The sequence below is a fragment of the Chlamydotis macqueenii genome, chromosome 3 (genome assembly GCF_036417535.1).
Source record: "Chlamydotis macqueenii isolate bChlMac1 chromosome 3, bChlMac1.mat, whole genome shotgun sequence".
Lineage (NCBI taxonomy): Eukaryota > Metazoa > Chordata > Aves > Otidiformes > Otididae > Chlamydotis > Chlamydotis macqueenii.
The window spans coordinates 35,885,091-35,910,745 of record NC_141558.1 but is presented as its reverse complement, the minus strand read 5'-3'; the positions used below and the strand labels follow the sequence as shown (position 1 = coordinate 35,910,745).

Below are 25,655 nucleotides of genomic sequence, written 5' to 3'. Positions count from 1 at the left end.
TCTTGTGAGAGGAACGGCTGCAGATGCCAAGGTCAGTTCAGAAGGAGGGGGAGGAGTAATGCAGCTCCTGGCCAAGACTCCACTGCAGCCTGTGGTGCAGCCCATGGTGGAGCGGGTTGTCCCTCTGCAGCCCATGGAGGTCCACGGAGGAGCAGAGATCCACTTGGAGCCCATGAAGGACCCCATACCGGGGGAGGTGGATGCCTGAAGGCGGCTGTGGCCTGTGGAGGGCCCACTGGGGCAGCCGTTCTGGAGGGACTGAACTCCGTGGAAGAGATGACCCACGCCGGGGCAGTTTCAGGAGGGACTGTGGCGTATGGGTGGGACCCCACAATGGAGCAGGGGAGGAATGTGAGGAGTTCTTCCCCCGACCATGAAGCACCAGCGTAAAACAACACTTGATGAACTGACCGCAGTCCCCATTCCCTCTTCCCCCCTGTGCCGCTCGGGGTGGGGGAAGGTAGTAGAGATAATGTTAAGCTTGGGAAGAGGGAGGGGTGGAGGGAGGTTATCTTGTTCTCTGTCTCATTCTCCTGGTGTTTTTAGTAATAAATAAATAGTTTTCCCCAAGTTGAGTCTGTTTTGCCCGTAATGGTAACTTTAAGGATTTTCTCCCTGTCCGTATCTCAAACCTCGAGCCGTTTTTCTTAGGTTATCTCCCCCTATTCTCTCGGAGGGTGGGGGGAGTGAGAGAGAGACTGCATAGTCTGGTCACGATCGAGGCTAAACTACGACACAAGTCCACAGATACCACGTCTGTCCTTCAAAAAGCAGTTTTCAGGAAAAACGTTGCTAAAACCTACTAAGAACAAATGCAAGATTTAACATAAAACTGCCAGATCCTGAACAATCTGCGTGAAATTTTCCTCCCAGTAGCATATGTCTTCTGGAGAAAGATGTCCTTAACTGAAATGTCTCCTTCAAGTAATCTTTTTTTTCTAATCAAACATTCAATATTTGTTTCCTCAGCATCTTATCCACCTTCTCAGGCTTCACTGGGCTTTTTTGTTACTTAAATTGCTTATAAAATACTTGTTGCTAGCCCATAAGCAAGAATGACACTGTTTTAATTTGAGGCCTTGTTAAAACACACCTATACCCACAAGCTTCATATTGTAGTCATGCAGCATTTTATTTTATTATGTGGAAGTGTTAATTCATCACATTGTAAATTATATTCCTGTGATTCACTAGCAATCACTTTTTGTTATTCACCTAACATTTCTCCACAAGACAGTTGTGAGCTCAAAATCCAAGCAGCTATACTAAAACAAAGAATTTTAACAAATTCGTAAAATCTCTGAAATCAACTAGTGGTGTGAAGTGTATGTAAACATTTCTTTCATTGCACTATATTTTTTCTTTAATATTTCAGTATTTCACAGCCTTGGAAAACTGTATTGTTAAAAACAATTTGCCATGAACAATGCCCAACGTGCTTCTTTCATACATCTGCAAGTTCAGCTGAGTTCACGGAAGCCCATTCTCCGCCGCCGGGTGTCAGCAACGCTGTAGCAGCTCCAACGCCACCGCACTCAGAGAATGCTCAAGAAAATCCCCTTGAGGGGGTTGCAACCAGTCGTAGTACAAGAAGTGACACCAATAGAGATTCTTTCAAAGACTCATAACACTAAATTGTAAAAGGTGAGCAGTTGCTTTTCAGCAGATGACTCGGGAGCACTTGAGAAAAGAAACAGTGACAAGATTTCCAGTCACTTTAGAGTCCAGGGCATGGGAGACAAGCTTTGAAAGTGATCTTGGGCTTCTCATTTCTCAAGGCAGGTGAGCATGCACTAAGAAAAGCAGCCAGCCTCCAACAAAACCATAGCTTATTTTGACAACTGCATTAAAAAGTACAAGGAGATCATGAATATTTATAGCATCGAAACAGGCTGACAATTTTATTTGCACTAGGATTTAAAATATTTTGATGGTATGATTGCAGATAATTGAGAGCAAAGAGAAGTATGTGCTCATACACAATGTTATCTTGTATGAAGGAGAATATTCCAACATATTTTAAGGAAAAAACCTTCAGCTGGACCCTAACTACATCCATACTCATGCTCTAATACAGAGATCTTAGTCACATCATCAGTCCCCTTTATAGCAGCGGAGAGAGGCAACAAATATCTACCTTGCTACTGGAAACAGCTGCATGAACTGGCACTCTTGGCTACCCAGATCTGCGGAAATGCTTTCAGCCAAAATCTCTTTAGCACATATTCCTGGATTTTGAACAAAGCTTTTCTGCAAATGGGGATGCAAGGTACTACCTCTGGTGTATACGGAGAGAGATGTGTATAAATGCTTCTGCATCTGTTCCAATGTGCAAGGCAGTATCATAAAGCCTGTTCTGAGGGAAGGCATCAGAAAATATGAAGGCTGAAGGAGCCAAAAGGGATCTTGTTTGGTATTTCATACTCAATCCAATGGTTTTCATCCGTCTTTGATCTTTTGCAGGAACTGAGTGTCTAAGTCTGAATCTCACAGCCAAGTTTCACATCATGCTGTACTCCTGGTTAAAGCAAGTGGTATGTCACTTTAGCTCCCTCATTTATATCGCTGTGTGTTCTTTAAGTCCCCATTTCTTCAAGAGTTTATGGTATTGAAACCAATACCATGAAGATTTGCCCTCTCCAAATTTGAACGCCATCTTTGTTCTGACAATTCGGGGAACCTGTTTTATCCATCACTTTAGATACAGTCACTGTAATAGTTCCTGCCCCGTACGCCACAGCCATTGCTACGGCGCAGTGGAAATCAATAGCATTTTTTCTGTGCCAGAGGGATTTCCCATCGATATTTATGTATAACAATTAAACGAGCACGGGTTCTGCTCATCTGAATAAGGCTAGGGATTTATCCCCGTTGGTAGCTCTAGGAATATCAAACTGTGTGACACTATGACCTTATTTAGTTTTTTAAGGTTTCCACCCTCCTTTCCAAAGCAGCCCTCTCCTCAGTTAAGCTCTGAAACTAGGGCCGTTCCTTTCAAGCCCTCTACTTCTCCATCTAGCTCTTGAATGAAATACTCTTGTTTTCAGCGACCTTCCCATCCAAGCAAGCAGATAAGACACCAGACTTGCTTTACAGAGACAGAAGAAAACTGCAAAACATTACTTCTTACTCAAGTGTTTAATATATTTGCCTGTCCAAGGTAATGTGAAATATCACACCATTTATCAACTGTTACATAGAGGACAATACCTTAAATGCATTATTTGTAGTTTTTAGATTAACAAAGTTCCATCAGGTAATCCCTATGCCAGTACTGCACAATATCGGAATTTATTCCAGTTCAGCAGCTGATTCAGGTATGTTAGCATTATTCCGGATGGAGCAGTTGCTGGAGAAGTCTGGTGAGATGTCATTTGTTCTGAACAAGAGGCCTGCATTCAGGATAATCCAATGCCTGTTTCCAATACCTGTATTAAATACACATACTGCCTAACTTCAATACCTGTGCTACCTCTATTCAATAACTAATGATTAGTTAGTTGCTAACCAAGCCCCAAATGGTTAGTCATGACAATTAGTCTATAAATTACCAACACAAAAAAGTATCTTCCACATTTTTAATGCTTTATCGTAATTGCTTTTTCTGCTTATAATCTTCCTAGCTACGGTGGGCACGGAGATGGATTATGAATCCGTTTCATCCCATTTACAGCAGCAACAGCATTTCAGATTCTGGCCTGGCCTGCTGCCAGATACAAGCAATGCATTTCCTCCAGTTGCAAGCAATAAAATTATTCCGTCTTTGTTATTTCGCATTCCCCTGGATCTTTTTGAAGGACATCAATGATTCTCTGCCAGCGTTGCTGTGATGAATTATATGCTTTAGCTGTTTAGCACAAGGGTGAGCTACACAAAGCCACAGGAGGAGGAATTTAAAAAATTATCCATGAGTTTTTATTGTTTTTTTTTTTTAAGCTGATTTCATAACAGTAATGCAAATATAGCAAAATATCAAGTGCAATTAGAGAGACAATCAAAATTACAAAATTCACGCACTGGTTGTTGGCTTTTTTTTTGCGTGCCTCATGCCTGTTTTCTGGGATTTTAGGATAAAAAATTCAAAAGCTCCATTCAGTTTGGGAGACTCCATGTCAGGTCTATGCTTTGCAAGTATTTTCATGCTTTTGAAATTCCTGTTTCTGTCACCTCTTCTTTTACATGAGTTTATGCCAACACGTACAGGATTCCATTACAGCCTACTCATTAAATTACATTTTCAAGAAATTTAATTAAGCATATTCAGAGTTCTGGTCCACAATGCTCATCAGTTCCAAGAATCTCTCAATTGTGACTTTCATAATAATTTTTTTTTTTTCTTTTTCCATTGACATGGATACAGTTTTTCCTCCTGAAATTTATATTCTGTACGGATGGCAATCTTTAAATTTCAAATGCATTAAAACTGTATTTTCTCACATATTTCCTTATATGTCATCATGAAGAAAGTGAGGGGGTTTGTCTGAAAACACTACCTTGGTTAACAAAACTGGCACCTTGTCCTGTTTCCTCCAGTTTTTGATTTTAATTTAGTAGTCAATGAGTGTTAATTTTGAACATTCAGAACTGCAGAGAACTGGTTCTGCCAAGTGCAAATCTGTCTCCCCCTCCTGAATGTCCCATTTATGCCTTCCTGTGCAGGCAGGTTATACATTTTGTATGAAATGTTCTGTTTTATTCTACTCCACTCAAATTCTTACATCCCTTTCATCACTGTGCTATCATAACATAATCCATCAATAAGTGATGCAAGCAAGATCTGCTATTTGTTTCTTTTTCCCTTCTTCTCTCCATGAAGAAGTTTGTTTGACTACATTTGTTATTAAAGGTTAGCATTCGGAGAACAAAATAATGGCAGTAACTTGGAATAGTAAAAGCTGAGGTTTAGAAACCCTCTTCTTTGCAGACTAAAATACAACAGCCTTGTTAAACTGGGCTTGCCCTTTAATTCAAGCTTACTTGCTAGCTTTATGCAGCACTTTTATCCTTTTGCCAGTATAACGCATTTTGCTTTAATTCCAGGATATTTTATAATTCAGTACCATTCTTCTTTTTTCCTTTCCTCCTGGTTTAGGTGAGTTTTGCTGTTAGATTACATCACACAAGCAGGTGCCTGGGTGAATATGTATATACACATAAAACCTGCCATGTATTGGTTATTTACCTAGCTTCCCATCCTACTAAATAGTATAGGAGTATTTCTTTCCCTTTTGCTCCCATCTCTGATCGGTCATTACCCCCTGGTTGTTCCAACTCAAAGCGCCATTTTCAAACCCCAGAGGACGGCAAGCGCCAGAGGCTTCCCTCGACCCCCCTCCTCGGAGGGTTTATGAGGTGGCCGGCCGGCCTGCCTAGCACCGACGCAGGCCTCAGGACAGGGCCTCAGGACGGCCACCCCCGCCGGCTCCCCGCAGGGGGAGGCGAGCCGAGGCGAGCCAGGCCGGTAACTCGGGGTCATTCGGGGCCAGGCCTGGCCTCCTCCGCCGCCACCCCTCCCGCGCCGCCGCTGGAACGTCACGGCAGGCAGGCAGCGCCTGGGCGTTCAGCCCCCTCAGCGTCGCCCCAGCAGCGCCTCAACCAATCAGCAGCCGGAATGTAGCCTCCCACCAATGGCGAGAGCGGTTACCCCTCCTCCGCTGCCATTCACGCGTACCAATCAGCCGCAGCGAACCGTCGAGCTGGCAGGGCCGATAGCCAATGGCTGACGACGAGAGCCCGCCTCCTGGTCCGGCCCGTTGCTGGGGCAGCCGCTGTCAATAGCCCTCGAGCGACGCGGCGGCCCCTTTAAGCGTAGCGCGGCAACCGCCGGCGCGTCCGCCGGGCGGGCGGGCAGGTACCGGCAGTGGGGTCTGGCCGGTGTCGGCTGGGGTGAGGAGAGTATCGCGGGGCAGAGGGAGGAGCCGGGGCGGAGGCGGGTGGTGGTGTTCCTGGGGGCTTGTGGGGGGTGGGAGCGGGCCCGGGACTAGGCCTAGGCTTAGCCCGGGGAGGGGGGTGTTCGGATCTGCGGGTGTGGGCCGTGCTGACCGGCTCGGTCTCGGGGCAGGCAACAGGGACGGCGGCTGGGCCCCCGGGGCTCCCAACAGCAGAGTTCGGGCGCGGAGGGGAGGTTTCGTCCCGAGCACCGGCGGTTTTCTGGCAGCAGGCCTTCCGAAATCAGTGCACACGGACCTGCAAACTTTCAGACCTTTCCCTCAGACGTCGTTTATTGTAGGGTTAAACGATTGCACTTAAAATGTACTCTCACGTGTAGCTGTTAGTTGTTTTTAAAAAAGTGTTATTTAAAAATAATATTTGATATGTTCTTTAAGAACTTCTCCTCAGTGAAGAAAAATTGCTTTACTTACACTATGGGAACTGGAGAGCTGCCTTCAGGAATGGCTACGCTGAACTAGGTGAGTCTGCACACACCGCAGGTATAGATGGCAATATGAACGACAGCCTGGACCTCCTTGGTAGAGGATTTAGAAATGTAATCTCTTTTCCTGGTGGTAGGGCTGGCCGGTGTATCACCTATCTGGACTACCATTTCCTCATCTCTGACCTGGGACTTATAGCAACGTTTTCATTTTGACATCTGCTGATGAAAGTAATACTAAGTATTACTGTCATAGAGTCAGATCATTGGCTTTTAAACCATGTAGCATTTTAATTCACCAAAAGCTGGTAAACCTAGAAGAAATGTGTACAGTTAAGTCAGCAGCTGCAGAAAGCTTCCCTAATAAAATAGTTGCTCCCCACTAAAGCCTCATCAGTGAATATGTTTTGATGTGATGCAAGTAAATTCTTTTGCTCCTCTCTTTTCTGAAACAACTACAGTATTTGGATATGAAAAGGGTGAATGGAGGAAGAGGAGGGAGACACTTCTTTAGAAATTATTATTTGTTCTTAAGTTCAGCACTTCAATAATTTGGATTGATGCTTTTGTACCTGTCTGAAGCTGACTTTCTTGTGCTTTCCCTCTCACAGAATAGGTGGGAAAACTGAATGGGCCATTAGAGTTCAGCGTTTGTACTCGGGAAGTGTCATGTGGTGACCAGACAATCTAGCTTCTTCTGGTCTTAGAAGTGTATTAAGATTGAAAAGGATTTTAGAAGTTTTATGAGTCTTGTACTGCAGAACTAAGCTCTGGGTGTACTGTGAGAGAAGAATTACTGAGTAATTTTCCTGTCTCTCTGTTGCTTATTACCTGTAATCCAGTAGTTCAATTTTTGTTTCTGTGATTTACTTAGGAGCGATAAGGGAGACAGTACGATTGCAGTTGTTTTTTATTCTCCGTTTTGTCTGTCCCATCCTTTGCACTGACCTAGAGCTTCACTAATTTTTGGTAAGCATGTTTTCAATACAAAATATGTAAATAATAGCAGTAGTAGAAGTTGCTGAAGTGAAGGAGTATGAAATTCTGGAAACAAAAGTATTTCTAAAGTTTGTGGAAGTCCCAGATTTACTTCAGCCATTCTATACTTATCTGATCTTGATGCATCAGGCTTTTAAAAGCATGTGTGGAGCTTTTCAGGGCAGGGGGTTGTGGTTTTAGTGAGTGGGAGCGGGGAGCTTAGTAAACCCACTGCTAACCCACAGTGTTCCACTCCTCACAAACTTATTAAATGTACATGGGGAAAACAGATGTCTTTTTGGATCTTTGACCTGTTGGAGCAAGTCCGGAGGAGGCCATGAAGATGATCAGAGGGCTGAAGCACCTTTCCTATGAGGACAGGCTGAGAGAGCTGAAGCTGTTCAGTCTGGAGAAGAGAAGGCTCCAGGGAGACCTTATTGTGGCCTTCCAGTACCTCAAGGGGGCTTACAAGAAAGACAGGGAGAAGCTCTTCAGCAGGGCCTGTTGTGATAGGACAATGGGTAATGGTTTTAACATAGGAGGAGGCAGATTCAGACCGGATACAAGCAATAAATTTTTTACACTGAGAGTGGTGAAACACTGGAACAGGTTGCCCAGAGAGGTGGCTGATGCCCCATCCCTGGAAATACTCAAGGCCAGATTGGATGAGGCTCAGAGCAACCTGATCTGGTTGGAGATGTCCCTGCTCCTTGCAGGGGGCTTGGACTAGATGACCTTTAAAGGTCCCTTCCAACCCTAACTATTCTATGATTCTATGATCTTACTCACACCAGTTGAACTTATTTTATAATCAACTCAAACTAGTTGGTAACAATTGAAAAGTCAGTGAACCAAAGCGTTTCTTAATTAGGCAATTCTTAGGCTAACTGAAGTAAAACTCAAATACCCCAGTGATTCATTTGTTCTCAAGATAAACTGTGTGTTCTTTATGTTAATCAAATCACGTTATACACTGGGGGAAAACTGAATTTGGCAAGACTTGCCAGATCAAGGTTTCTTGTTTTGTGTGGAAAATATGATAATATTACAAATTTGTAAAACTGAACATCATGTGAAAATTCAGAAAATATTTTTTGGTGATTCCTCAAGGGAGCTTTTATTGGTTCACCTTTTTCAATTTGTTTTCAGTCCATTGCTTTTCAAAGGACCTCCAGAATGCATCAAAAATTACTGTTCATTTATGTTGCTGTATGTCAAAATGATACTTAGCAAAATATTGTCAAAAGTGGGGAATATCCAGTACAGAAGTGATGGATAATTCTAATAATCCAGTTCTTACAATTTATCTGTTTTAAATACACTGAGTTGTGAAAAGCGTTCTTCAAAAAGATTATTGCCTCTTCAGTGAACATTTGTGGGACTATAAAATAGCTGATTGGCTGCAAGTCAGTAAGTGAAAGTGAGTGTTCTTGTTTTATGTATATATAATTAGACATCTTGATGATTGAACTGTAGGGATTTATGTTTTCCCTAAATACAGTCCCGTTTGTTTTCTTCTCAAGAAAAAGTCTGTGCATGATGACTTCTTTCTGTCCTTCTGTGTCCTGAAGGCAGACAAAATTTAGGTGTATTGTGGCTGTGCCTGCACTGTTGAAGATATTTGGCCCATGGAGTAATCACTGCCTCCACACAGGGCTAGGCTAACGCTTCTAGATGTGGTGGTGCTTTAGAACTGGTGTGCCCACTCCAGGAGTCCAGGACTCCTCTGGATGCCACTTGTACCCCTGTGGCTCTGGGACAGACTTGCATGCAAGTAACAGACTAGGTTGCTTGAATTCCTGCCAGTTTGTTTTATTCAGCATGTTGTTATGAGCAAAACAGGGAACACATCTTAGATGCAGAGCCAACAATTGATTGTTAATCTAATTAAAATCTTAATGGTCTAATCAAAGACTTATTATTAGTCCAGATACTAACACAGTTCAAGCGATATATGGTTACAGCGATATAGGCACAAACTCTAGTACCAAACGCTTTCTCTGGTGTTATCTTTGCCCACTCACTCTCCCTCTGGGACTTGACTGGCTTCAGCTGGGAGGAGGAAGAAGTTTTTACAACAAGCCTCCCAATTTACAATCAGCATCCCAGATCCCTCCCTGGCAGGAGGAGGATGGTGATGGTCTCTTCCTCTTTGCCTTGGGTCCATTTGGGATCATGTTTATGTGCTTGTTAACACACTGTGCACCTTGCTCTCTATTCTATTCTATTCTATTCTGTTCTATTCTATTCTATTCTATTCTGTTCTATTCATTGATTCACAGTTCCACATGACATCTGAATTTACTACGTGTGGTGTGTTTTACATATGTTGAGTGCTTGTTCTTTGTTCTGTTTGTTGCCTGTAAAACTGTTTTTACCCGTTTCCTAAGACTGCATTCTGTTGATGACCTGTAGTTGAGCACAGGTGAGCTGTTACAGCTTAGGGCCCCAGCATTGTCCTGTATTTGTGCTTTCAGGTCCCTGCACTCGCCCGATGCCTGTACTCCTCTATGCTGCATTTTTGCAAGACTTATAGACAGTTTGCTCTACACAGAATAACTACTTGTTATTGCTGCTATTTGTAAACATAAATGTAATAGTAGGTGCTAGACAATTGTACAAAGCTACACAAAAAGCTAAAACAAATTACTTAAGTTCCCTGGTTGTCAACTAATTTTGTTGCAACTAAATAAGCTATAGCAAAGCTCCAGACACCCAAGATGAGTTCAGACAAAGTCTGACAAGTTCTGTGGTCTCTGTCGTTCGCTGGAAATGAAGCCTTTGGCTTCAATCACAACACCACACTCCTTGTGGGTTACAAGTGCAACTACTAGTTTATTTTTTTTTTTTTTTCAGTCATTATGACTGTAATAATATGAGGTCTGTGTTACAGCCCTCCAGAGTACTATTTTTGTTTTATATTATTTTAGTGTTTTAACATAAATATATTCATTTATATTTTATTTTATATTTTTTGCATTCCCTGAGATTCTGTCCTATGGAGACAGAACTGATGCAGTCTTGGCTGTGCACTCTCTAGAAAACAAGTAGTCCTCTAAATTCTGCCTGTGTTTCAGTTTGGGCTTGGTTTGCTGTCTTCAAGGAGCAAAATAACATACATTCTGCGCAGATGTTTGTTGAGGCCAGGACTTAGGAGTGGAGCTGTTTTGGGAGTAGGGATGCACCCTGATACGTTCTAATATTCTTACATGATCTTAGTTTTTCACTCGTAAACATATCGGAGGGTCTTCATTAAAGACAAACAGCATAATACAATTATGGTTAGGTATATACTTATGAAATATCTTTAATAACTTCATTATTTCACAAGAAAAAAGAACAGTCATTATTGATAATTTGAATGTTCATAGTAACTGATGCTTTCCAGCATGTGTTTAACAATCTCTAGGACAAACGATCTCAAGCATAGCTTGTCTTCTTTCTGGGCTTTGCAGCACAATTTTAGTTTTCATCAGAATCCTCTCTGACATAAGTTTTATGCATGTTATTTATTTGGACCACTTTGAAAATATTTAGGTGCTTAAAAACCATTATTTTTGAAAGTTACTCTCTAAGTAAAGGAAAACACTCTTCTTCCAAATAATTCAGTATATATTGCCCAATAGCTTCCCAGTTTAGAAATCTGTTGGGATATTTTTTCCTCTAATTCCTTTTGTATAGATTATGAGGGCAAATGGATTCCAATTACTGGAGACAGAGCTGTGCTAATAATGAACAGGGCCAGAAAGCTTGAATGTTTGATGAAACTTGTCTTGGCAGCTGCAGTTGGCTATGCAATTCTGCATGTATAGACAGTGGAACAGAAGGCTAAGAAGCATGCTAAGTTTATTTTATTGCAAAATAATATACTGAAAAATTTACAGCTCCTTTACAGGTATGTTCTATGCCCTGCAGTGTAGAAGAGTTTTGATTGAAAGCTGCTCATTTTTTCATGTGTAGTTTGCTTTACCATTTAGAAATGGGCTAAGAGCTTATGTCCTTCAACAGGCAGAACTGATGGGCTCTGATGCAAGTCCTATTTATTCACCCATTAGAGGCTTGATGTCCTGAAGTTGTATTGAAGGGAGATAGATGGTGAAATAAGCTTGGGAGCTGTGAAGAGTGGTGAGAGAAACAAAAGATGTGGGAGGCTGAGCATAGTCAGTAAAATACTTCCTAAACTGATCAGAAAATTCTTTTGACTGAGAAGGTGAGGAAAATTTTGTATGTATTTGCTCCATTATATTCTCAGGAAGCGTCTCCAAAAATGCAAAATAAGCTGATTTTTACCTTGAGATTAGGGGATTTTACAGTTTACATTAGAAGACAAGGCTGCAGGAGCAGCCCTTCTCGTTTTATACCTGCTGCGGATCTGATGCTTACTATGTACCAGCAGTGTGTTCTCTTATCAGATACAAAAAACCTAAAGGGCTGTATTTGCATTTTCCTATGAAGCACGTGACACAAATGTGTGTTCTCCTGCCAGTCCTTGAAGGCATGAAACATTAGATGTTGTAGGGTACAAGAGTACTTTCCGGGGCAAAGACTGTGATACATAGGTCACTAGCGGTTAGGGACAGAATGTTCTTCAGAAAAATGGGACAGCTGATTTTCAAGCCCATTATTTAACATCATTGGAGTGTCAGAAATTGATATATGGAAGACTTAGTAAAAAATCTACAAATACCTCAGTTCTAGTCACATTAAAATGTTGTTAATTTATTTGGTTTAAAAGTTTTAAAATATGTTTAAGTTATTTTCCTGAACAGTGTCAAGGTTTCACTTGTCTTCTGTTTTGTTTTCCAAATGCTTCTTTCCTCCCCTCTCTAACCTGGGAGTAATTTTTTGTTCTAGGTTTAGTTGTGTTAATTTTCTGATTCCTCTTTTGGGGATGAAGTGCTCTCAAACTGCTGTGTGTAATACTAATGGCATTCCTAGAGTGATGCCTATCACATTTGGTATAAATAATAAGGCTGATGTAGCACAGCACATGGCATAAGGTTATAGGAATGCTGAATTATTTAACAGGGGTTTTTTTACCTTTCTTTCTTAACTGAACAGCAAAGCCATTCTCACTTTTTTCCTCTCTCTAAATCGTTAGAGAAGAAATGCATTCTGAATGATGACTACTGCTTGCTGAACTGAACTGCAAAGATCTCGTGCTTTGGAGATGAAGATGATAAATCCAGGGAAATAATCCAGCTGCTGCCATTGTGACAACTGAAAGATCCTTTGTGTCAAAATGAACAGTCTTTGAGAAAAATCTGGAAAGCAGTTAAATCTGAAAAATGGGAGAAAGAGTAAGAAGCCCAGATTCAGAACACAACAGGAAATCAGATGAGGACAGAAATAGTGACTCGTATTATTCAGATGAAGATAATGCGTCTCATTCATCTGGCCAGTCGCCAACACTAAGCTATCAGTCTACAAACCAAGAAAAAAGAGATCACAAAACACAAACTTCAAACAGCCTTATGCACTACCAAGGTAGGTAGATAGCAGAAATTGCTGCTTTGTAACTGCTCTAAAGAGTTAATTATCTTAGAAAGCTGAAATAAAAGTGAGAAACTACCATTATGAGAATCTACAAATAAGATTAATGTGAATTATGCTACAGATGTCAGGTAGACTGTAAGTGCTCCATTGAAAATTGAAATTAACCTGTCCTGCATAAGAAGGATTTTTGGTGATTTTCAGAATTACTCATATTTTTCTTAACAAGGGAACGTGGCTCTTGCACTGCCCTTTTGTTGAATCATGCTGATGCTTTCTTTTTGTCTTTGACAAAAAGACAAAAAGGCTAAGGACTCAAGGCAAGTCCTTATTATGCAGTTAGTAAAGGAGAGACAATGGTTAAAATTTCTCTGACAAAATACCCCTAAAGATACCTGTCTTTGTTGACTAAGCTTTAGAGTCTAATACTGAGGACTTTGGAAAAACAAACAAATGAAAGACCACTAATGTGACAAGAGAGAGAAAATGGGTTTGGTGAAAGTTAGGTGCATGTGGAAATTCAAAAGAAAGTTTTTCCTGGACCTTCCTTGAGGGTGAAGTATCTCCAATTTGAGTTTTTGCTGGACCTTCCTTGAGGGTGAAGTATCTCCAGTTTGAGATGAAATAGCTCCGCTTTGAGCTTCCTCACACACACCTCACCTGCATAAGCTGCTTTCTTGGTTGAAACTGTGGGGAAGTGAACATCCCTGCAAAAAGGGAGAGAATAGCTGTACAGGTCCTGGGCTTCAGTAGGAATGTGAAGCCTCTCTGCCACACTTTGACAGCTTGTTCTAAATAATTGCACACATTTTCTGGTTAAGTCAGAGCATATCCTTCCTTTCTCAAGCAAGTGCTCTGTTTCATTAGTAAGTGCTTGATACTGTATGAACATTATGATCTAGAGCGTGCCAGAAGATCTAACTGTAAATATTGAAGTTGCCCAGGGAGTGTATCTCTTCAGATCCTTGACAGTGTTGGTGTCCTGGTGCAACTGGTGTTCTGCTGAGCTTCTCTGTGTTCAGAAATGGTATTTTCTCCATAGCAGTCGTGGTTAGCTTTCTGGGAAACAAAACCTGCAGTTCCACTATGCTATTTGATTTGGAGGAGGCAAATGAATGACTAGTTCTTTGATTACATGGCCAGAATTGAACGTGATTATTACATGAAGGTACTGTGAACGTCATGTTGTTCTTGAAAGACAACTATTCCTAACTGTATGATCAAAAGTACAAATTTAGTATTATAGTTTTCTGTTCTGCCCTGAGTGTGGAGAAAATCTTGAAGGGGCTGGAAGTCTAGGGTTAATGGGAATTCCATAAGTTGGTGATAGGAATGGCATCATTCCTGCAGTGCATGTGTTAGATAATCTTTTCACACTTGAATGTGACATAAGTGTTCTTTGTAAAGGAAAATAAACCCCTTCTTTTGTTTGCCCAAGCTGTGGAAAAAATGAGCATCAAGCAGAAAACAAATGAGTATTTGTGCAAAATATTTAGAGGAAATTATAAGAAAATATTTTAAAGCTGTTATTTTTGCTGTGAAATATTCTCCGTAGAATAGAAACATGGTGAGCGCTAAAGGGGAGGAAGAATTCGGTGTCACACAGGGTCACTGTGTATAGGTAACTGAACTAGTGCTGTGTCCGGGCTTTCAAGCCTGCATTGTAAGCTGCTGCTCAGTATGTTTCTTCTGAACACTGATGTACCTTAATGAACTATGCACTCTCTCTATATATAGTCATTTTAAGAGATATTTTTTGGTGGATTATATGTTTCATTCTTTGAGTGTGGCTTGAGAGGCCAGTAAGATAGAAAGAAAATGTTTAGCTTTTGTCTATGGAGATGATAATAAAATAATAATACCAAATAGGAATGCGAGTGATGCATACTAGTAATCAAATAAGGATACTATGTGGAAAATAACTTGTGATACAAGAATAAAATATTGAGGGGAGAACTGAATTTTCATGGGATTTATAATTTTGCTTTGAAGGCTTTTTGCATTGAGCATTTGAAATCTGCTGTTTTGTCTGTAAGCATGGCAGCTGGATTTGAAAATACTGCTGCATTTGTCTGAGAGAATTGCATCTCGCCTAATATATAACTAGCTAACGCATAGCTAATTGGTGCCATTTTAAAAACATTTGATAATATTGTATGCATACGAGTACAGTATTTCTAAAACATTTTAATAAACATCATCAAGTATTAACAAAATATTACTGTTATTTCTGATACAATTTGCAGATGATTGCTTTACAATGGTCCTGTGTTGATGGCTGCAAATACTACCTTTTACAGTAGATCACAGGCATAAATCTCCATTTTTTTATCTGTGAAAAGGAGCATAAGTCTATAATATATAAGCCTTTTATTGTCTGGTTTGAAAGCTGCATTCTCTGCTAAGCATTGTAAAATTGTTTCAGGCAGAGCTTTATTCGAAGAAGAGTGTCTGAGTAGACAAATTGCATTGTCTTATAGTAAACATGCTTTTTATTTTTCCTCTCTTAGCCACAAAGAAATTGGGTTCCAAATATGCACCAAGCAAAAGAGAGGCACGGTGGGGTTTCCGTTCTCAGAGCCTCACTAGGGATGCTCCTGTAAAAGATATAGATCTTGTTACAAAAAGAGTTCTTTCTGCTAGGCTGCTGAAAATCAATGAGCTCCGAAATGAACTGACTGAACTCCACATCAAACTAGATGAGCTGCAGAAGGAAAACAGGGCACTGAAGAGGCTTCAGCACAGGCAGGAGAAAGCCTTGAATAAGTTTGAAGATACGGAAAACGAAATCTCTCAGCTCCTTGCTCGGCACAACAATGAGATTAGAATATTAAGGGAGCGACTACGAAAATCTCAAGAGAGAGAACGTGCAACTGAAAGACGGCTGAAAGATTCAGAAGATGAACTGTACAGAACAAAAACTGTCTTACAGAAACTGAAAAAGCTGTCAGCAGATAAGCACCTTGCCGAAAGAGATGACCTGGCAAAGAAACTAGCCTATGCAGAGAGCAGGCTAGAGGACAGTGAAAAAAAAATTAAGGTGAGATGACTTTCTTTTCATAAGAAATTCTGGTATGGAAATTTCTTACCATAATCAGCTTCATGAATTGTGTTTGTTTTCACCGTTGCGGAGCAAATGGAAAATAATTCTTTTTTTTAACTTTTTTTTTTTTTTTTACACTTAGGTAGGATCAATTAAATTATTTCCAAGGCAATTGTACAGTATACATACTTGGTAGTTCAAATTCCTATTTACAAATGAAATATATTTTGACAGAATATATACTGTGGACTTGTCCTTTTAAATGTTTTTGTAACTGGTAATAAGGTTTCAGAAATGCATGCAGCTGTAATACAGCTTTACGCAATCTAATTTATCCTCTTGGAGGGGAAGCATTTGTTAAAGATTTTCTGGATATTTAGGGAACTGTATACTAAAATTCTGAAAAGCATATATATAGCAATTCTTTTTCAGTTTTATGAACCACATTCATGTAGTGTTTGATTGTTCACTATTCTGCACATCTGAGAGCTGAGCTGAACAAAATTACAGCAATTTGATTAATACCAGAATGAGCTCTAGAACATTTAAGGGTATCCATTGTAAGAATCTTGTGCCATATATTTTAATTTTGTTCAGCAAAAATGTACATTTTTGTAAACATGTCTATACATGTCTACATTGTAAATACATCTAAAAACTCATCGTATTTAAAAATACTTGTGTTAACACTATTAAACTGTTGGTAGTTGTATGCAATACTATTTTTAGCTGAAATCACGTTGGTCATTAAAATGCTGTTAAAGTTTGGTGTCTATATTAGTAATTAAACCTAAATTACATTACAGAGATAATAGATCTTGAAATCCAGAGGATTAAGCTGGAAACTAAGCTTTCAAAAAATAAATCCCAAAATACCAAGGTATAAACTGCTGAGTTACCCAAATCACCTCACCCTCTAGTGTCACCATCTGGCATCTGTAGTTTTATGATCAGGTATTTCAGCATTTGTAGTACTGGATGATGTTAAGATGAATCACACTCTAAAAAGTAAGGGATTTTTTTCTACCTTTTTTTCCTTCTCTTATCATCACAGGTTTACTTAAAACAGCTATTTGCAAAGTGAGGGTGTGTAAATTTGTTTCTAGTAGAAAGGTTAAAAGTTATTTCTTGTCTTCTTCCTTCTATTCCTGTACATTGAGGGAGGTACTCTGTTTCTTAACCACCAGTTTGAGATTTGTCTTAAGAAATCTGGAGGTCCACTGTGCCAAGAGCCTTGCAGAAAGTAGTATGTGTTCCCATTATGTCCTCAAATTACCTCTCGATACTCCAGAAGGATGAGCTGCAGCATCAGCAGGTGCTCTGTCTGTCCCCTCAAAGTTAGGATTAATAGTTTAAATGTATTCAGTGTTACAGCAATCGTGGAGCTGATATCTGAATTCAGGATGCTGGTTTACTGTAATTTTATTTAAGTAACTTGACTATAAAAATACTTCAGTTATTAACAAAAATATTATTTTGTTTTAAATTGAAGGATCTGGAAAAAAATATTGAATTAAGTGGTAGCAGTTTTCAACGGGAATTACATTCAAAGAAAAAAAAGATGCATGAGGCTCAAGAAGAAAACAGAGTCCTCCAAGAACAGCTTAATCAACTAAATCAGAAGCTGAAGGTAAAATGTGAGGCAATACAAGTTGCTAACCATGTTCTGGCATTTTATCTTTGGAAGTATCTGTAATCAGGTTTGAATAGTTTACCAGTGACTGCACTCTCTGGTGTGTACTTAATTATATGCTGCATGTGAGTTCTTTTTCTGCTTTAAATTGAAATGTTCTGTGCTTTGACCCTGCAGCGTTTATAACAGGAATGTCTCTATGTTAATTATTATTGTTAGCACTAGTTAAGAAGAGCAAGATCAAGTACGTAGCCAAGCATTGCGATTAAACCACAAGATCTGCTGGAAGGCTTGGTTTTTAAAATTAAATCTGCAAGTATATACAGTACTTTATGTTCCTGATGTACTTGCATTACCGTAGGTTCACGTAAAGATTAATTTCATGTATTTGTGATAATTCACATGTGTTGCTAAATTTGTGCAAAGGTTTATTTGCATCCCTCCACACTGTCATTGCCCAAATTCTAAATTTAAGGACTGAAAATATTGTTGTGTTCTACCTAGTCAGTTTCTCTTTGGGGTGGGGTGGGGGGGGGGGAAGACTTCAGCTAAAGTAGTTAGTTTCTAGGAGAATTTCCTTGAAACTCCAAGTCTCAAACATACTTACATAATGGGGATTCAGGAGTTTACCACCTTACTAACTGTCAAGCAAGTAGCAGCAGCATTAGTAACTCAAAAACTTATTTGTTTAGAGTGTTTTAAGCCAAATTTGTTAGTGGAAAGTTCGATATTTTGGAAATATTTTCATTATCAGATGATTTCTGATAATTCACTGTTCATTTATGTATTTTATTCAATAAATGTCGTGAAAGAAGAGTATGCCTCTACTTGTGATGCAGTGGGCCTCTGCTCCATGGTACTGGAATGCCATTTAACAAGTAGCATTGCTAGCATTGAAATGTTTAACTCTTTTACAATACTGGGAATTCACTTGTGCAGTCTGTACATATATCGTAAGTCTTATTCAAGTTTATGGAAGCATTGGCATTTAGTTTAATTGTTTTTTTTCCCAGAATATTTTGCTAATGAGTTTTTTCGAGGGGAACATTCTGTCTGCTTTCTTACAGCATAAGTAAAGTTAGGAATGTGATTGTTCTCCTTAAAACATCAAACATAACTATTGATTACTCTGTTTCTATTTACAACATGTATTTTTAATTTAATTTACAGGTTTGCTAATGACTAGTAAATGAAATGGTAGTAACTCATTGTTATACCCACAGGAAAAAGAAAGAGAACTTGAAGCAAAAAATATATATGCTAATCGTATGTTGAAGCTATCACCAAGAAAAGACATGGATATTATACAAAGAAAAAGAGGTAACATATAAAGCAATAAAGGCAGAAAAGTTAATAGTGACACTTTTAAATTACTCTGCTACATTATATCATTCATGCCATTCAGTGTTTGACTCTGCCAAGAAGGTAGAACGTTTACTTTTTTGCACTTCTTTCAACACAGCACTGGTTACAAAGAAGGGCACATTGTTTGTTTGTCTGTACTGTAACTGCAGCAGAACCAAACCCCAGAACTTCATCAAACAGCATCGTTAACTCCTTTCATACCAGATGTTCCTGGGTGAAGGAGGAGGGGGAAGATTGTTTAGTAAATTCTCTAATAGATCATAGATAATGTCTACATGACAATAAGTTACAGAGGCTTTAAAAATACATACGTTCACTGCTATGAATATTTTGGTGGTTTTAATTTATTTTTTTAGTAATTCAAATTTACTGTCTATCAGATGAGCTGCACTCTTTTTTTTTTTTTTTTTTTTTTTTTTTTTCCTTCCCTCAAAGAGTACATACCTCCCAGAACATAATCTTCTAACAGTATCAGTGCAGTGATTTCTTCTGGTGTGACAAGGCAGCCTCAAGCGTTGTGCTACCCATATAAACATGTGTGTATATACGTGTGTCTGTGTGTGTACTTAGACTATTTTCACTGGATCAGTACAATCTACTTGTCAGAAGAAGCAGGAATTTATGAGACTGTTTTAAATATTTAATGCCAACATTTCAAACAGTTTGTCTGCTGCTCATTGTATTATACTCTACTATTACTCCATTTTAGGTTCAGATTTTTTAAAATGTCATTCCATAGAGATAAGTGTATGTGTTTCAAAGATGCAAATAAGTGAATTTTGATTTTATGAGTTTGCTTCTCTACATGTAGCTTCTGTGACAAGCAGTAAGATGAGTGAGATATTTAGTGGGGATTTTTTTTATTCAGTTTACTGTAATGACTTTGTAAGTAGCTTTAAGGTAGAAGTTTTCAGTAGAAGTTTTGTGTGCATTTTTTTTTTAATTAGCTTTTACAGATGCTGAAGACAATTATGTGAAACTTGTCAATATTTTCCACTCATTGCCTCTGATGGAGTCTTTAATGTTTGCTGCAAATAATTAAAAATAAGAGATAGGTATGTAATGGCATATTCTCAGTGTGAAAACATGATTTAATTAGTTTGTATTTTCTCCAGCCAACAACCAAAATATTAAAAAAGGAGCACAGCTCACAAAAGGTGTACAGACCAGTGGATACTTCTCACCAGTAGAATTTCTTCCAGAATCAGAACTTGTCTGTGGTGACACAGTAAACAAGAAAGAAGAGATTCTTCCTAAAATAGTGAGTTACATAAAAATTTGAGACTTGCTCTAGATAACTTATCAGACTGAATGTTTAATGCAGAGTTTATATTTTAGAAAATATGTGTAAATATACAAATATAAATATATAGAAAATACAATTTAGAAAACATTCTGGTCTTTAAGAGAAACTCTACCCTTCCAGAAATATCATGCTCCATTTTATTATACTTAGTACATCATATTCTATGTCTTACTGATAACCATTGCCTCAATTTGTTTCTTTTTCTGCCACTGTCATTTCTTTGAATTTTTAAGACTTCATTTTGGTTTTCTCCCCTGTTCTTTATTTCTAATGCTTATTTGAGCAATCTGTTGTAACAGTGCTGACTGCTTTGTCTCTCTTTTGCTTTGGTCTTAATTATAGTTTCTTTTACTTTCCAGATTTATTTCACAATCATAAATCTAACACTTCCTCTTATTGTCATAGTGCTGCTATTTCTTTTGTCGTTTTTCCAGCTTTGTGAATATGGTTGGATTTTTTTGTTTTTCCATTTCCCTTTTTATTATAAAATAGCACTATTAGAAGTATTGCTAATACTTCTGTGACCTCAGGCTAAAATCAGAGAGAATTGTAAGGTATTACAAATCAGAATGACACAGATTCTGGTACAAATTGTATGAATTCTGATTACATAAGGCTAGGACTATTTGTCAGAAATAATGCTCTTATAATGGTCTTGACTGGCTTCCTGATCGGACTGAAGCTTTTTTTGTGGCTGTTTCATTTACATGTTCTTTCTCCCAAAATCATTTCTGTAAGTATGGATGTAGTTTAATGTATGCATTCTTCCAGCATATACTTCAGTGTATGAGTTACGGAGCCGCACAGTTAGTAAAAGTGTAGCTCGTGGACTCCAACTGTGTGCCATCTTACAAACCTCTGGAGTTTGTGTATGGCTATTGCTGTATGTAACCTAAATTAGGTTTAGGTAGCCTGTGCTTTCATCAGTTTTCTAAGTCAATCATTTTGAATACTTGGCTGCCATCTCTTTGGGAAGTTTATTATTTTTTTTTTTAATATAGTAATGATAATCTTGTACATGAAGAAATTGTTTTGGCTAATAGTTATATTTTCTTTGTTCATTAAGTACTAACCATTTCTTGTATTTCTCTTAGAAGTGTATTTTAATCTAGATGCTTATTTTACTCTAAAATAAGCACAAGCTACAAAGTTAGCATCCCCATGTTGGATTACTCTGGCTTGACTGCACTTGGATTACTCTTACTTCACTTCATTGCCACTGCTTTTCTGTGTTCATGATTTTTACTGCTAGCAGTAGTATCTTTTCTGCAGGTTCTTTGCTTTTAAAGTCGTATGTATACACACTAGCTGAATTTTTCAGCCAAGATTAAACCTTTCTGTTTTACTGTTTGTTACTTGCTACTCCATAACTTTAAGTACCACTGTGAAACTGTGTGAACGTACAGCCTACTCACTTGAGCAAAAATATAAGATTGTAGAAATAGAGGGTAATTAGTTGCTTGCTTGTTAAAAGAATAAGGTGGTGGGGTCTGGCCTTCTGTTGTCCTTGAAAGTCCTTGAAAAAGACAACTTCTGACTTCTAAAGAGAACTACTCTAACGCAGTGATAATTTTGCTTTATGACATTGGAGCTGCAGCTTTCCTGAAATATGTAATATAGAAGAGTTGATTGTCTATTCATTTTGATTCAGGTGCATAAAAATGTGAGGCGTTATAAGATTTTAGGGCCAAACGCTTGGGTTGTCAAAGCTGGCTTGGTTTAGATGACTTGCTCATTTTTATGTTTAGTAGTAAGAATGTGATTTCAGAATGACATAGAAGTTCATTCGATTTTGTTTGTTTGTTGATTCTTTTTCCCCATCAGTTTCTGTTTTGTATCAATTTATTTCAGGAAAAAGAAACTCAAGACAAAGAATGGAAAGAGCAAGCAGACCTCCTAAGACAAGACCAAGACAAGGAAAGGCAAGAGAAACTGCAACGTTTGCAGGAAATACAGGCTTTAGAGGAGAGGGTTCAAAAACTACGTGATGGTAAGGAAACGGGCAGCTGAAGGCTGGAAAATGGACCATAGAATACTAATCAAGTGAAGCTGCTAGTTTCTTGTGAGAAGAGCTAAATGATTTTGTAGAGATCACTACAGTGGAAAATTATTTTCAGTTATATTATGCAAAGAGAATTAGAAAGAAATACAGGGTATAGAATAATTTGTGCCCTGTACTCACCTGTGATTAAGTATGCAGCAGCAAAAAATGCTGTCCACAAAAACGTATTGAAGCCTGAGAGAATTTGCTTTACAAAACAAGGATGACATAGCAGGTAAATGCTGATGTTATGTCTGACTAGCTAGATGTTATTGAAGTAGGCAGTAGGTTTTTACTGTTGTAGAACAAATCTACTTTTCTACACATCTACTTCACTTGTATCATTTGAAATTGTAGTTTCTCTTTTCACTTGTGGTTATCTGAATTATTTGGTGTGGCCATTTGAGAAATGTCTGTTTCTATTGTTGTATTTTAATATTGCTTTTTAATTAATTAGGTTTTCACAACATCTTAATGACTTGCATTCATAAGTCTCTTAATCTAAAGTATATTAGATGGACTGCATCCTGTCGTGTTAAAATACTCTTTCGGTGATTATAATTAATGAGCAGTAACACTTGATGACAAGGAAGAATTCTAAAAATCTATAGCTGCTTTCAAAGCTGTGTAAAATCTGTGTAAAATCTTATACCTCTATATATTTGCATCAGTGCTCAATGTACATAAGCCAAAAATCTGCTCTGTTCTGTCTCTTAAGTAAGATGATTTGACCGCCTTACCCATCTTGCAGTATAAACTGATATTTCCTGCAACTTACATAGAGAAAGGTAGTTCCTTACTTAACTATTGAAAAAAAAATATTAAATATAACTGAATGGTGGCAGTTATTTCTGTAAGCTTGATCTGAAGTACAATAGATAACATGGAACTTTGTGAAAACATCAGTCAGGAATTTGAATAAAGTGTTTGAAGGGGAATGCCAGTATGTTGAAGGGGCCAAGTAGTCATATTCAATTTTTGGCCAAACACACATCTGTTGTCTTGATAGAAAAATATTTTGAAGAGAGAAATATTTGAGAAGCTTCCTTTTTCTTGTACACAGAAGTATTTGCAGGTTCTATCTAGATGTTTACTACTGTTTTGCACCTTTGGCAAGGTCTCTTTATAGTTGTGCAAACTGACATTTGGTATTGGCACAGATACTCTCATTGCGTCAGGTGGTGATGCGCAGAACGCTTGTGTGAAGATGTTTTCTGTATGCAGCAGATGCAGTATATTTTAAATCATTCACTACTTGAAACCAGTAATAGCTCCTATGATTTTGTGGCCTGATAGCTTCACAGGAGTAGTTCCCTTTATGGAAAAAAAAAACCCAAACATCTATCCCAGAACTGTCCTAATGTCAGTGGTGCTAACAAAGAAAAATAAAGTACTGTGCAAGTCAGAACTATTAATCACTGATGTTTTTATTAATTTTCATTCAAACCCAGGAAATGGGAAGGCAATTGGCAGAAATTAAATTCCTCTGAAAATTCTAAAACATGGGTAATGGCCTAAACCCTTTGGAAGATGACAGTAAACTTTTCTATCTTAGCAGAGAACCTGATGTGAATTTAGCTGTAATTTTTGAAGAGTTTATTTTTGTAGTAGGAAAATCACATTATGCATAGAAGAGCATATAAAAAACTTAATGGTTTTTGCTTGTGTTATTTTCAAAATATTATTTTAAAGGCATTTAAAACTACAACATTTAAAATAATGTTTAAACATTTCTTGCAGAGTGGGAAAGAGAAGAATATGACAACGTGAAAAAAGAAAGCAGCTTTTTATTTGATAAAGAAGAGAAAACAAAGATGGAGACAGAAATCCACAAACCTGAAGTAGAGAGAGAAAGGACTGAAATGCTGGAAGAGCAGCGAGAAAGAGAGTCCCTCCATGCTAAAATGCAAGAAATTGATAGAGAGTTTAAAAAGTTAATAAACATGAAACCTGCTTCCCAAGCACCACTCATAAATACAGCAAGAAAATCTGATTCTCTGGAGAAAAAAGAGAAAAATAATCAATTACTTGAGATTCCTGGGAAGGTTACTAATGGATTTCCTGTACATGACAGCCAGGATGATGCCACAAGAGCGCAAGGGCAGAAGCAACGAAATCCAAGGACCGTAGATTTAAGTAGTGAGTTAACATTTGGTAATTATGTACCTTCTTTTGGGAAAGCATCAGGGAGACCGAGTTGGCTTACTCAAAAAAGTGACAACTTAGAAGAAAACGATAAGGAAATTGGTGATTTCAGTAGTAAGAAAGAGAAGAAGTCCAATTTAATGGAACAACTCTTTGGAAGCAGTGCCAGTACCGTCCTTCTTTCTAAAAATAACGATACAGCACCCTTTGATATAGATTGGGACACTAGTAATACTCTTCTTGTCAATAAAAATAGTAAAGTCAAAGCCAAAGAAGACAATGAGTTTTTCAGTGAAGGAAGAAACCTAAACAGACACCGTTTGCAACCTACTACAAGCAAGCTAGGAGTTAAGACCCTTGGTTCTTTAGAAGATGAAATCGAAGAAGTAATCTTACAATGATCGCATTTTTGTATGTTTCGTATGTAAATACTGAAAAAATGTTTTAATGTAATATTTATTAGATACAGGTTTGAAACATTTCAGATACGTTGTAAAGCCTTGTGAAGGAATAATTTACATAAATGGGTATATGTATAGAGGAAAGATGCACTTTTATAGAACAACCTAACCTATATGCAGGAAATTTCTTCTAAAACGTAATATCAAATACAGACCTTGGAGATCTGGCAGTGACTCTTTTAGCAGAAAGACAGGGAAGGTATCCTGAGGGACTTTGGTAGATGAGATAGGCACTGGCTGGCCACTTCAGTCAATCAGTGAAGACGCCTTTGCCCCAGCTTGGGCTCCAGACTGACTGTCACTGTTGCAATGTGACGCCACCTGACTTGTGCAGCTGTGGCTCCGGGTCCAAGAGGCTCGCTAGCCCAGAGCTGGTAGGGATGCCATAGGAATGGAAGGACTTGCAGAGGCTTACACTCTCCTGCTCCCTCTCTCTCCTGCACCCTTCATGCTCCCTTTCACTCTTGCTCTCTTCTGTGCTTACTCTCTTCCCCCTTCATCCCTTTGCTTGCTCTCACCCTCTCTCTCACAATTTCTAAATTTTTGAGACTTACTGATATGTAATGGTATGTTAAGTAAAATTATACTTCTCACAAGGGAGCATTATTATTTATTGCAGAATGAGTTGGCTAAGAAGACAGCAAGCTTTTATGTGGCAGCCCTGGCATTCAGGGCAGCTACTAGATGACCATCTCTGGCTAGCTAGCATAGGAAGTGTTGGGTTTTTTTTTACCTGAAGGCTTGCTCACAGTGCACTGGTTTTCATTTGGAGTACTACTTTTAGGCCTTAGATACTTTCTTGCTCAAGCATTTGGAG

The 25,655-nt window shown here is 38.6% G+C and overlaps 1 protein-coding gene across 4 annotated transcripts; it reads left to right on the top strand.

Moving 5' to 3' along the window:
- The first annotated feature begins 5,768 nt into the window (after positions 1-5,768).
- On the top strand, positions 5,769-25,005 carry LCA5 (lebercilin LCA5). 4 transcript variants are annotated; one of them, XM_086745569.1, is made up of 9 exons: positions 5,770-5,865; positions 6,340-6,410; positions 12,455-12,838; positions 15,355-15,884; positions 17,380-17,517; positions 18,744-18,840; positions 20,001-20,146; positions 22,043-22,181; positions 23,973-25,005. In XM_086745569.1, exons 3-9 carry the CDS (start codon positions 12,640-12,642, stop codon positions 24,776-24,778), a joined length of 2,055 nt encoding a protein of 684 aa, XP_086601695.1. In that variant the 5' UTR covers positions 5,770-5,865; positions 6,340-6,410; positions 12,455-12,639; the 3' UTR covers positions 24,779-25,005. The 4 variants fall into 4 exon arrangements, with proteins under 4 accessions (XP_086601699.1, XP_086601695.1, XP_086601698.1 ...); XM_086745573.1 differs by lacking the exon at positions 6,340-6,410 and having other exon boundaries at positions 5,769-5,851; XM_086745572.1 differs by lacking the exon at positions 6,340-6,410 and having other exon boundaries at positions 5,786-5,886.
- Positions 25,006-25,655: the final 650 nt, after the last annotated feature.